Below are 13886 nucleotides of genomic sequence, written 5' to 3' on the forward strand. Positions count from 1 at the left end.
GTCTCTGTCTCTGTCTCTCTCTCTCTCTCTCTCTCTCTCTCTCTCTCTCTCTCTCCTCTCTCTCTCTCTCTCTCTCTCTCTCTCTCTCTCTCTCTCTCTCTCTCTCTCTCTCTCTCTCTCTCTCTCTCTCTCTCTCTCTCTCTCTCTCTCTCTCTCTGTCTCTGTCTCTGTCTCTGTCTCTCTCTCTCTCTCTCTCTCTCTCTCTCTCTCTCTCTCTCTCTCTCTCTCTCCTAAGCTGATAATTGCAGACTGGTGGTTGTGTACTTTCATCAAACAAGCCGCTATCTAGGTGTGGTAGGAAGATAGCCAGAGGCTATCTCCTGGTAGGCGGAGTTTAGCTCCCAGTTTCCCCTTGTACCCTTGTACCCATGGGACTGTACAGAGATCCCAGCACACACATCATCACAGACCCAAGCATCTGTGGTCCAGGGCCCATCTGCACCATGTTGCACAGAGTGAAGGTTCGCCTCCGAGAGGACCTCGTTCTCACCACGGCTAGACGACAATTGGGCCACAAATGTAACAAGATAATCAGGCAGAACAAATACCCACACCCCCCATGCATGTCCAGGTCAACACCAACACTCTGTATGTCCACGCCAACACAATGACCTCCTACACTCACCTCACCATACTGAAGAAAGAATACCGCGACCCCATAATTCCACCGCAAATTCCCAGACAGACAAATAGAATTCCTGAAAAAAAGACGACGATCCTGTTGGTACCAAACTACCGAGGTTGTACTGGTCCAGTATAAAGCGCCGCTTTACACGTTAAACTGCAGCCTGGAGACTAAGCGTCCTGCGGGCCGTGAAGTGGGAGCCACCATGTAGACCCCGTCCATCCACATATCTCCAGTATCAGCTATTGGTACTGGTAGTGACTCCAAAGAGCCTCCACCTCTTGGTTATTCATGCCCGTGCCACCTCTTGGGTAGCCTAATCTTTATCAATCAATCTGTACAGAGATATACATAGATTCAGAGAGGGAGAGAGAGGAGCCTCGCTAGGCCTACACAGGCCTGTCCCAGGCTGGTGTGGACTATGGGTCAGCCTCCATGCTAACCATCTTATAATGAGAGACGTAGTGAGTGAGAGTGTAACGTTGACGTATATTTAGTTTTCTCCAGTTTAAGTGTTGTGTAGCTTTCAGGGTCAGTCAGTCGTAGTTGCTCTCAACGTCTTGTGTGGCGACTCAAATTCTGAATTATTGTTGACATTTGAACATGAAATGAAATGGTTGAATTATGATACCCATAAGAGTGAATAATAGAATAATATCTAAGTGATTAACTTACTTTTTAAATTGTCTTTAATTCTGATCCCTAGATCTTGGGTAGTGAAAGCTAGAGTGGAGAACACTCGGAAGTGTACTGGCTAAAGATTATGTCTTGAAGACTCTTGAGAATATGATTTACATGCTTACAGTTGTTACGTGATGACAGCAGATAATATTGTGGTACACATAAGTTCCGTTCCTTGTCTTATGAATAACTCTTGAATGGACGGTGGCAGCACTTTCTACCTCTTCCCTTCATCACTTTCCTTCCCCTCTCATGTTCTCCCATTCTGAACTTTCCCATCCTCCTGCACACTCTTCCCCACTCCTCCCTTCCACCTCTCTACCTCCCTCACCCTATGAATTTTCTTTCTTTCTTTCTCCAATTTCTGTTTCGTTACAATGTAAACAAAGCCGTCATGATCGAGGAATGACGTACAGGTATCGTAAGTGGACACGTAAATGCTTTGATGAATCCTGGTAGTGTGGTTCGTCAGTTACCAGGTGCCACATTCACGAAGCAGTTACGCAAGCACTTACGAACATGTACATCTTTCCTCAATCTTTGACGGCTTTGTTTACATTTATTAAACAGTTTACAAGCATGAAAACTTGCCAATCAACTGTTGTTATTGTTATAAACAGCCTCCTGGTGCTTCAGAGCTCATTAACTGTTTATTAATTGTAAACAAAGCCGCCAAAGATTGAGAAAAGATGTACAGGTTCGTAAGTGCTTGCGTAACTGCTTCGTGAATCTGGCCCCAGCTCCCCGAGAGAGAGAATTATCTTGAACGCTCAGTAAAGACAGTGTAAGGTAAGGTTATACACATGAGCTTGAAGACGTCCCACAGTGATACTGTGTGTGTGTGTGTGTGTGTGTGTGTGTGTGTGTGCGTGTGTGTGTGTGTGTGTACTCACCTAATTGTGCTTGTGTGTGTGTGTGTGTGTGTGTGTGTGTGTGTGTGTGTGTGTGTGTGTGTGTGTGTGTGTGTGTGTGTGTGTGTGTGTGTGTGTGTGTGTGTGTGTACTTACCTAGTTGTGCTTGTGGGGGGTTGAGCTCTGGCTCTTTGGTCCCGCCTCTCAACTGTCAATCAACAGGTGTACAGGTTCCTGAGCCTACTGGGCTCTATCATATCTACACTTGAAATTGTGTATGGAGTCAGCCTCCACCACATCACTTCCTAATGCATTCCATTTGTCAACCACTCTGACACTGAAAAAATTCTTTCTAACGTCTCTATGGATCATTTGGGCACTCAGTTTCCACCTGTGTCCCCTAGTGCGTGTGCCCCTTGTGTTAAATAGTCTGTCTTTATCTTTCCTATCAATTCCCCTGAGAATCTTGTATGTGGTGATCATGTCCCCTCTAACTCTTCTGTCTCCCAGTGACGTGAGGTTTAATTCCCGTAGTCTCTCCTCGTAGCTCATACCCCTCAGTTAATTTTTTTTTTCAGTGTCAGAGTGGTTGACAAATGGAATGCATTAGGCAGTGATGTGGTGGAGGCTGACTCCATACACAGTTTCAAGTGTAGATATGATAGAGCCCAATAGGCTCAGGGACCTGTACACTTGTTGATTGACAGTTGAGAGGCGGGACCAAAGAGCCAGAGCTTAACCCCCGCAAGCATAACTAGGTAAGTATACACACATCCTTTGGAAGCAGCTGTCAAACTTCTAGGTGCCTATTTACTGCCAAGGGAACAGAGGCATCAGGTGAAAGAAACTGCCTATTTGTTTCTGCCTCGGCCACTACGGACCCCCCCCCATCCCCCCCTTCCTCAGCGCTATCCACTGCCTCGCGAGGCTGTTACGAGGCCAATTAGCCCATTTGAGGCTTCTACTATTTATATCCACCCAAACTGATTCCTATATATGTCTAACCTGGGCTTGAAACAATCCAACCACACGAGGCAGCTCTTTATATCCACCCATATACAGTCACATATATATGTCTGCCCTACGCTCGAAACACTCTTACGGTGCCACGTCTGTTCTGTTACCCCGGGAATCTGATCTACAGGGACTGAGCTCGCGCTCGCTGGCCTCAGTGAATGTCACACGGAGGTTGTAAATGTGGAGGAGCCAGCCTACTGCCCAGCCACACCCTCCACATATCCATCCTACTTGTTCCGAAATAAGTGCATCACCATTATAAACACCCCCCATCATCTTCACAACTGTCAACACCCCCCATCATCTTCACAACTGTCAACACCCCCCCATCATCTTCACAACTGTCAACACCCCCCATCATCTTCACAACTGTCAACACCCCCCATCATCTTCACAACTGTCAGCACCCCCCATCATCTTCACAACTGTCAACACCCCCCATCATCTTCACAACTGTCAACACCCCCCATCATCTTCACAACTGTCAGCACCCCCCATCATCTTCACAACTGTCAACACCCCCCATCACCTTCACAACTGTCAACACCCCCCCATCATCTTCACAACTGTCAACACCCCCCATCATCTTCACAACTGTCAACACCCCCCATCATCTTCACAACTGTCAACACCCCCCATCATCTTCACAACTGTCAACACCCCCCATCATCTTCACAACTGTCAACACCCCCCATCATCTTCACAACTGTCAACACCCCCCATCATCTTCACAACTGTCAACACCCCCCCCCCATCATCTTCACAACTGTCAACACCCCCCATCATCTTCACAACTGTCAACACTCCCCATCATCTTCACAACTGTCAACACCCCCCATCATCTTCACAACTGTCAACACCCCCCATCATCTTCACAACTGTCAACACCCCCCATCATCTTCACAACTGTCAACACCCCCCATCATCTTCACAACTGTCAACACTCCCCCATCATCTTCACAACTGTCAACACCCCCCATCATCTTCACAACTGTCAACACCCCCCATCATCTTCACAACTGTCAACACCCCCCATCATCTTCACAACTGTCAACACTCCCCATCATCTTCACAACTGTCAACACCCCCATCATCTTCACAACTGTCAACACCCCCCATCATCTTCACAACTGTCAACACCCCCCCCCATCATCTTCACAACTGTCAACACCCCCCCATCATCTTCACAACTGTCAACATCCCCCATCATCTTCACAACTGTCAACACCCCCCATCATCTTCACAACTGTCAACACCCCCCATCATCTTCACAACTGTCAACACCCCCATCATCTTCACAACTGTCAACACCCCCCATCATCTTCACAACTGTCAACACCCCCCATCATCTTCACAACTGTCAACACCCCCCATCATCTTCACAACTGTCAACACCCCCCATCATCTTCACAACTGTCAACACCCCCATCATCTTCACAACTGTCAACACCCCCCATCATCTTCACAACTGTCAACACCCCCATCATCTTCACAACTGTCAACACCCCCCATCATCTTCACAACTGTCAACACCCCCCCATCATCTTCACAACTGTCAACACCCCCCATCATCTTCACAACTGTCAACACTCCCCATCATCTTCACAACTGTCAACACCCCCATCATCTTCACAACTGTCAACACCCCCCATCATCTTCACAACTGTCAACGTCCTCCCATCATCTTCACAACTGTCAACACCCCCCATCATCTTCACAACTGTCAACACCCCCCATCATCTTCACAACTGTCAACATCCTCCATCATCTTCACAACTGTCAACACCCCCCATCATACTTCACAACTGTCAACACCCCCCATCATCTTCACAACTGTCAACACTCCCCCATCATCTTCACAACTGTCAACCCCCCCATCATCTTCACAACTGTCAACACTCCCCATCATCTTCACAACTGTCAACACCCCCCATCATCTTCACAACTGTCAACACTCCCCATCATCTTCACAACTGTCAACACCCCCCATCATCTTCACAACTGTCAACACCCCCCATCATCTTCACAACTGTCAACACCCCCATCATCTTCACAACTGTCAACACTCCCCATCATCTTCACAACTGTCAACACTCCCCCATCATCTTCACAACTGTCAACACCCCCCCCCATCATCTTCACAACTGTCAACACCCCCCATCATCTTCACAACTGTCAACACCCCCCATCATCTTCACAACTGTCAACATCCCCCCATCATCTTCACAACTGTCAACACCCCCCATCATCTTCACAACTGTCAACACCCCCCATCATCTTCACAACTGTCAACATCCCCCATCATCTTCACAACTGTCAACACCCCCCATCATCTTCACAACTGTCAACACCCCCATCATCTTCACAACTGTCAACACCCCCCCATCATCTTCACAACTGTCAACACCCCCCATCATCTTCACAACTGTCAACACTCCCCATCATCTTCACAACTGTCAACACCCCCCATCATCTTCACAACTGTCAACACCCCCATCATCTTCACAACTGTCAACATCCCCCCCTATCATCTTCACAACTGTCAACATCCCCCATCATCTTCACAACTGTCAACACCCCCCATCATCTTCACAACTGTCAACACCCCCCATCATCTTCACAACTGTCAACACCCCCCCTATCATCTTCACAACTGTCAACATCCCCCATCATCTTCACAACTGTCAACACCCCCCTATCATCTTCACAACTGTCAACACCCCCCATCATCTTCACAACTGTCAACATCCCCCCTATCATCTTCACAACTGTCAACATCCCCCATCATCTTCACAACTGTCAACACCCCCCATCATCTTCACAACTGTCAACACCCCCCATCATCTTCACAACTGTCAACACTCCCCATCATCTTCACAACTGTCAACACCCCCCATCATCTTCACAACTGTCAACACTCCCCATCATCTTCACAACTGTCAACACCCCCCATCATCTTCACAACTGTCAACACCCCCCATCATCTTCACAACTGTCAACACCCCCCATCATCTTCACAACTGTCAACACCCCCCATCATCTTCACAACTGTCAGCACCCCCCATCATCTTCACAACTGTCAACACCCCCCATCATCTTCACAACTGTCAACACCCCCCATCATCTTCACAACTGTCAACACCCCCCCATCATCTTCACAACTGTCAACACCCCCCATCATCTTCACAACTGTCAACACCCCCCCATCATCTTCACAACTGTCAACACCCCCCATCATCTTCACAACTGTCAACACTCCCCATCATCTTCACAACTGTCAACATCCTCCATCATCTTCACAACTGTCAACACCCCCCCATCATCTTCACAACTGTCAACACCCCCCATCATCTTCACAACTGTCAACACCCCCCATCATCTTCACAACTGTCAACACCCCCCCATCATCTTCACAACTGTCAACACCCCCCCATCATCTTCACAACTGTCAACACCCCCCATCATCTTTACAACTGTCAACATCCCCCCTATCATCTTCACAACTGTCAACACCCCCCATCATCTTCACAACTGTCAACAGCCCCCCATCATCTTCACAACTGTCAACATCCTCCATCATCTTCACAACTGTCAACACCCCCCATCATCTTCACAACTGTCAACACCCCCCATCATCTTCACAACTGTCAACACCCTCCCATCATCTTCACAACTGTCAACACCCCCCCATCATCTTCACAACTGTCAACACCCCCCCATCATCTTCACAACTGTCAACACTCCCCATCATCTTCACAACTGTCAACACCCCCCCCCCATCATCTTCACAACTGTCAACACCCCCCATCATCTTCACAACTGTCAACACCCCCCATCATCTTCACAACTGTCAACACCCCCCCATCATCTTCACAACTGTCAACACCCCCCATCATCTTCACAACTGTCAACACTCCCCATCATCTTCACAACTGTCAACATCCTCCATCATCTTCACAACTGTCAACACCCCCCATCATCTTCACAACTGTCAACATCCCCCCTATCATCTTCACAACTGTCAACACCCCCCCATCATCTTCACAACTGTCAACATCCCCCATCATCTTCACAACTGTTAACATCCCCCATCATCTACACAACTGTCAACACCCCCCATCATCTTCACAACTGTCAACAGCCCCCCATCATCTTCACAACTGTCAACATCCTCCATCATCTTCACAACTGTCAACACCCCCCATCATCTTCACAACTGTCAACACCCCCCATCATCTTCACAACTGTCAACACCCTCCCATCATCTTCACAACTGTCAACACCCCCCCATCATCTTCACAACTGTCAACATCCTCCATCATCTTCACAACTGTCAACACCCCCCATCATCTTCACAACTGTCAACACCCCCCATCATCTTCACAACTGTCAACATCCCCCCATCATCTTCACAACTGTCAACACCCCCCATCATCTTCACAACTGTCAACACCCCCCATCATCTTCACAACTGTCAACACCCCCCATCATCTTCACAACTGTCAACAGCCCCCCATCATCTTCACAACTGTCAACATTCTCCATCATCTTCACAACTGTCAACACCCCCATCATCTTCACAACTGTCAACATCCCCCATCATCTTCACAACTGTTAACATCCCCCATCATCTTCACAACTGTCAACATCCCCCCATCATCTTCACAACAGTCAACATCCCCCATCATCTTCACAACTGTCAACACCCCCCATCATCTTCACAACTGTCAACACCCCCCATCATCTTCACAACTGTCAACACCCCCCCCATCATCTTCACAACTGTCAACACCCCCCATCATCTTCACAACTGTTAACATCCTTCATCATCTTCACAACTGTCAACACCCCCCATCATCTTCACAGCTGTCAACACCCCCCATCATCTTCACAACTGTCAACACCCCCATCATCTTCACAACTGTCAACATCCTCCATCATCTTCACAACTGTCAACACCCCCATCATCTTCACAACTGTCAACATCCTCCATCATCTTCACAACTGTCAACACCCCCCCATCATCTTCACAACTGTTAACATCCTTCATCATCTTCACAACTGTCAACACCCCCCATCATCTTCACAGCTGTCAACACCCCCCATCATCTTCACAACTTTCAACACCCCCATCATCTTCACAACTGTCAACATCCTCCATCATCTTCACAACTGTCAACACCCCCCATCATCTTCACAACTGTCAACACCCCCCATCATCTTCACAACTGTCAACACCCCCCATCATCTTCACAACTGTCAACACCCCCATCATCTTCACAACTGTCAACACCCCCCATCATCTTCACAACTGTCAACACCCCCCATCATCTTCACAACTGTCAACACCTCCCATCATCTTCACAACTGTCAACACCCCCCATCATCTTCACAACTGTCAACACCCCCATCATCTTCACAACTGTCAACACCCCCCATCATCTTCACAACTGTCAACACCCCCATCATCTTCACAACTGTCAACATCCTCCATCATCTTCACAACTGTCAACACCCCCATCATCTTCACAACTGTCAACACCCCCCATCATCTTCACAACTGTCAACACCCCCCCATCATCTTCACAACTGTCAACACCCCCCCATCATCTTCACAACTGTCAACACCCCCCATCATCTTCACAACTGTCAACACCCCCCATCATCTTCACAACTGTCAACACCCCCCCATCATCTTCACAACTGTCAACACCCCCCCCCCCCCATCATCTTCACAACTGTCAACACCCCCCATCATCTTCACAACTGTCAACACCCCCCATCATCTTCACAACTGTCAACACCCCCCCCCATCATCTTCACAACTGTCAACACCCCCATCATCTTCACAACTGTCAACACCCCCCATCATCTTCACAACTGTCAACACCCCCCCATCATCTTCACAGCTGTCAACATCCCCCATCATCTTCACAACTGTCAACGTCCTCACCTGCGACGAGGTCTCCGAAGCCCACAGTAGTGATGGTGATGAAAGAGTAGTAGAAGGAGTCGAAGTAGTCCCATCCATCCTCCACCTGGTTGAAGACAGTGGCGGGCACCAGGAGAAAGACCACGATGCCAGGTCCCAGGTACAGCAGGGCCTCCGCAGCGACACCAGCCCACGACTGGTACTGCCTCGCCCACCGCCTCAATTCTGCGTTCATCACCTGAAGGACAAAGCGTTGGATATCATGGGAACGATATGGGGGGAGTAGGTGCGGCCCTGTGCCGTAGCTGCCCCTAACCCAACGACAATAACAACAGAGCGCGTTGGTGCCGTAGCTGCCCCTAACCCAACGACAATAACAACAGAGCGCGTTGGTGCCGTAGCTGCCCCTAACCCAACGACAATAACAACAGAGCGCGTTGGTGCCGTAGCTACCCCTAACCCAACGACAATAACAACAGAGCGCGTTGGTGCCGTAGCTGCCCCTAACCCAACGACAATAACAACAGAGCGCGTTGGTGCCGTAGCTGCCCCTAACCCAACGACAATAACAACAGAGCGCGTTGGTGCCGTAGCTGCCCCTAACCCAACGACAATAACAACAGAGCGCGTTGGTGGGTGACTTGGTGAGGCCAGCTTGGTGCAGTACCTGGTGTCTGTCACAACTTAGCTACAGACCTGACTCGCAAATTTACTATTTCGAGTCCGGGATAAATTATCTGGTGACCTGATAACATAACACCCCAACATGGTTCTCGGCTTGAGTGTAGCGTATTGTGGGTACTGTTGGCCCATGGCCAGACACCTAGCTAGGTCCTGGGCCTGTTACTTAGCCTGGTCCTGTCTTAACACCTAGCCAGGTTCTGTCTTAACACCTAGCCAGGTCCTGTCTTAACACCTAGCCAGGTCCTCTCTTAACACCTAGCCAGGTCCTGTCTTAACACCTAGCCAGGTTCTGTCTTAACACCTAGCCAGGTCCTGGGCCTGTTACTTAGCCTGGTCCTGTCTTAACACCTAGCCAGGTCTTGTCTTAACACCTAGCCAGGTCCTGTCTTAACACCTAGCCAGGTTCTGTCTTAACACCTAGCCAGGTTCTGTCTTAACACCTAGCCAGGTCTTGTCTTAACACCTAGCCAGGTTCTGTCTTAACACCTAGCCAGATCTTGTCTTAACACCTAGCCAGGTCTTGTCTTAACACCTAGCCAGGTCTTGTCTTAACACCTAGCCAGGTCTTGTCTTAACACCTAGCCAGGTCTTGTCTTAACACCTAGCCAGGTCCTCTCTTAACACCTAGCCAGGTCCTGTCTTAACACCTAGCCAGGTTCTGTCTTAACACCTAGCCAGGTCTTGTCTTAACACCTAGCCAGGTCCTGTCTTAACACCTAGCCAAGTCCTATCTTAACACCTAGCCAGGTCCTATCTTAACACCTAGCCAGGTCCTATCTTAACACCTAGCCAGGTTCTGTCTTAACACCTAGCCAGGTCTTGTCTTAACACCTAGCCAGGTCTTGTCTTAACACCTAGCCAGGTTCTGTCTTAACACCTAGCCAGGTCTTGTCTTAACACCTAGCCAGGTCCTGTCTTAACACCTAGCCAGGTCCTGTCTTAACACCTAGCCAGGTCCTATCTTAACACCTAGCCAGGTTCTGTCTTAACACCTAGCCAGGTCTTGTCTTAACACCTAGCCAGGTCCTGTCTTAACACCTAGCCAAGTCCTATCTTAACACCTAGCCAGGTCCTATCTTAACACCTAGCCAGGTCCTATCTTAACACCTAGCCAGGTTCTGTCTTAACACCTAGCCAGGTCTTGTCTTAACACCTAGCCAGGTCCTGTCTTAACACCTAGCCAAGTCCTATCTTAACACCTAGCCAGGTCCTATCTTAACACCTAGCCAAGTCCTGTCTTAACACCTAGCCAGGTCCTCTCTTAACACCTAGCCAGGTTCTGTCTTAACACCTAGCCAGGTATTGTCTTAACACCTAGCCAGGTCTTGTCTTAACACCTAGCCAGGTCTTGTCTTAACACCTAGCCAGGTCTTGTCTTAACACCTAGCCAGGTCCTGTCTTAACACCTAGCCAGGTCCTCTCTTAACACCTAGCCTGGTCCTGTCATAACACCTAGCCTGGTCCTGTCTTAACACCTAGCCAGGTCCTGTCTTAACACCTAGCCAAGTCCTATCTTAACACCTAGCCAGGTCCTATCTTAACACCTAGCCAAGTCCTGTCTTAACACCTAGCCAGGTTCTATCTTAACACCTAGCCAGGCTCTATCCTAATGCCTCAGCCTGTTTTCGCGAGCATTCCTAACGTCAAGAATCTGTGGGACTATAGTGCCTTATCCTAACCTACCAGAGGATAACACTAACCTATCACGAACAGAAAACGGGACATTAGGTCAACTTCGCGAGCCGCTACCATTTTCGAGTACGACAATTAGGTCAATTAGGTAGCCTTAGGTAAAGACAATTAGGTCAATTAGGTAGCCTTAGGTAAAGACAATTAGGTCAATTAGGTAGCCTTAGGTAAAGACAATTAGGTCAATTAGGTAAGGCAATTAGCCTTAAGTAAAGAATAGTTCAAAATACAACGTGCTATTTGGCGGATTCTGGGGTAAATACCTAACCTGGGGCCAGATTCACGAAGCAGTTACGCAAGCACTTACGAACTTGTACATCTGTTCTCAATCTTTGGCGGCTTTGTTTACAATTATTAAACAGTTAATGAGCTCCGAAGCACCTGGAGGCTGTTTATAACAATAACAACAGTTGATTGGCAAGTTTTCATGCTTGTAAACTGTTTAATAAATGCAACCAAAGCCGTCAAAGATTGAGGAAAGATGTACACGTTCGTAAGTACTGGCGTAACTGCTTCGTGAATCTGGCCCCAGGCCTTGAACTATACACCTAGCTAGGCCCTGGGTCAGGGCCAGGATTTGTCAATCATTTACGCACCCATTTACGAAACCTATACATCTTTCATCCATCATGATGGCTGTGTTTACATTTACTAACAGTCTACAAGCTTGTAACCTTCACAACCCAAGGTTATTATTATTATTATTATAAACAACCTCTCAGTGCTATTATTATAAACAACCTCTCAGTGCTATTATTATAAACAACCTCTCAGTGCTATTATTATAAACAACCTCTCAGTGCTTCGGAGCTCAAATATATGTAAACAAACCCGCCATGATCGTTGAAAGACGTACAGGTTTCGTAAGAAGTTACGTAGATGCTTGATGAATCGTTGGGCAGCGGGAAGCCTGACTCACCATAGAGGAGAAGAACCCAGCGAGGGTGATGATGAGGATCATGTTGAGGGGGACGCCCAGGATGGTGTAGAACATGGTGAACACCCGCCCCCCCGCCGTCCGCGGGAACATGTAGCCGTAGCCTGCACGAGGAGGAATACTGCGTCAGTAGGAGGAGGAATACTGCGTCAGTAGGAGGAGGAATACTGCGTCAGTAGGAGGAGGAATACTGCGTCAGTAGGAGGAGGAATACTGCGTCAGTAGGAGGAGGAATACTGCGTCAGTAGGAGGAGGAATACTGCGTCAGTAGGAGGAGGAATACTGCGTCAGTAGGAGGAGGAATACTGCGTCAGTAGGAGGAGGAATACTGCGTCAGTAGGAGGAGGAATACTGCGTCAGGAGGAGGAATACTGCGTCAGTAGGAGGAGGAATACTGCGTCAGGAGGAGGAATACTGCGTCAGTAGGAGGAGGAATACTGCGTCAGTAGGAGGAGGAATACTGCGTCAGTAGGAGGAGGAATACTGCGTCAGTAGGAGGAGGAATACTGCGTCAGGAGGAGGAATACTGCGTCAGTAGGAGGAGGAATACTGCGTCAGGAGGAGGAATACTGCGTCAGTAGGAGGAATACTGCGTCAGTAGGAGGAGGAATACTGCGTCAGGAGGAGGAATACTGCGTCAGTAGGAGGAGGAATACTGCGTCAGGAGGAGGAATACTGCGTCAGCAGGAGGAATACTGCGTCAGCAGGAGGAGGAATACTGCGTCAGGAGGAGGAATACTGCGTCAGGAGGAGGAATACTGCGTCAGGAGGAGGAGGAATACTGCGTCAGGAGGAGGAGTACTGCGTCAGGAGGAGGAGGAGGAATACTGCGTCAGGAGGAGGAATACTGCGTCAGCAGGAGGAATACTGCGTCAGTAGGAGGAGGAATACTGCGTCAGGAGGAGGAATACTGCGTCATGAGGAGGAGGAATACTGCGTCAGGAGGAGGAGGAGGAATACTGCGTCAGGAGGAGGAGGAATACTGCGTCAGGAGGAGGAGGAGGAATACTGCGTCAGGAGGAGGAATACTGCGTCAGCAGGAGGAATACTGCGTCAGTAGGAGGAATACTGCGTCAGCAGGAGGAATACTGCGTCAGCAGGAGGAATACTGCGTCAGCAGGAGGAATACTGCGTCAGCAGGAGGAATACTGCGTCAGTAGGAGGAGGAATACTGCGTCAGCAGGAGGAGGAATACTGCGTCAGGAGGAGGAATACTGCGTCAGTAGGAGGAGGAATACTGCGTCAGCAGGAGGAGGAATACTGCGTCAGGAGGAGGAGGAATACTGCGTCAGCAGGAGGAGGAATACTGCGTCAGGAGGAGGAATACTGCGTCAGTAGGAGGAGGAATACTGCGTCAGGAGGAGGAGGAATACTGCGTCAGCAGGAGGAGGAATACTGCGTCAGTAGGAGGAGGAATACTGCGTCAGCAGGAGGAGGAATACTGCGTCAGGAGGAGGAGGAATACTGCGT

The 13886-nt window shown here is 48.8% G+C and overlaps 1 protein-coding gene across 1 annotated transcript in view; it reads right to left on the bottom strand.

Annotated features, from left to right (window-relative positions):
* LOC138365996 (potassium channel subfamily K member 10-like) overlaps window positions 1–12473 on the bottom strand; it is a 28644-nt gene extending 16171 nt beyond the window's left edge. The window contains exons 1-2 of the mRNA XM_069326714.1: window positions 12399–12473; window positions 9153–9344 (exon numbers count right to left, since the gene is read on the bottom strand). Of these exons, the coding sequence (XP_069182815.1) occupies window positions 9153–9344; window positions 12399–12473 (267 nt within the window). The remainder of the gene's footprint in view (window positions 1–9152; window positions 9345–12398) is intronic.
* Window positions 12474–13886: the final 1413 nt, after the last annotated feature.

This window comes from Procambarus clarkii, chromosome 18, assembly GCF_040958095.1.
Source record: "Procambarus clarkii isolate CNS0578487 chromosome 18, FALCON_Pclarkii_2.0, whole genome shotgun sequence".
Taxonomy (NCBI): Eukaryota; Metazoa; Arthropoda; class Malacostraca; order Decapoda; family Cambaridae; genus Procambarus; species Procambarus clarkii.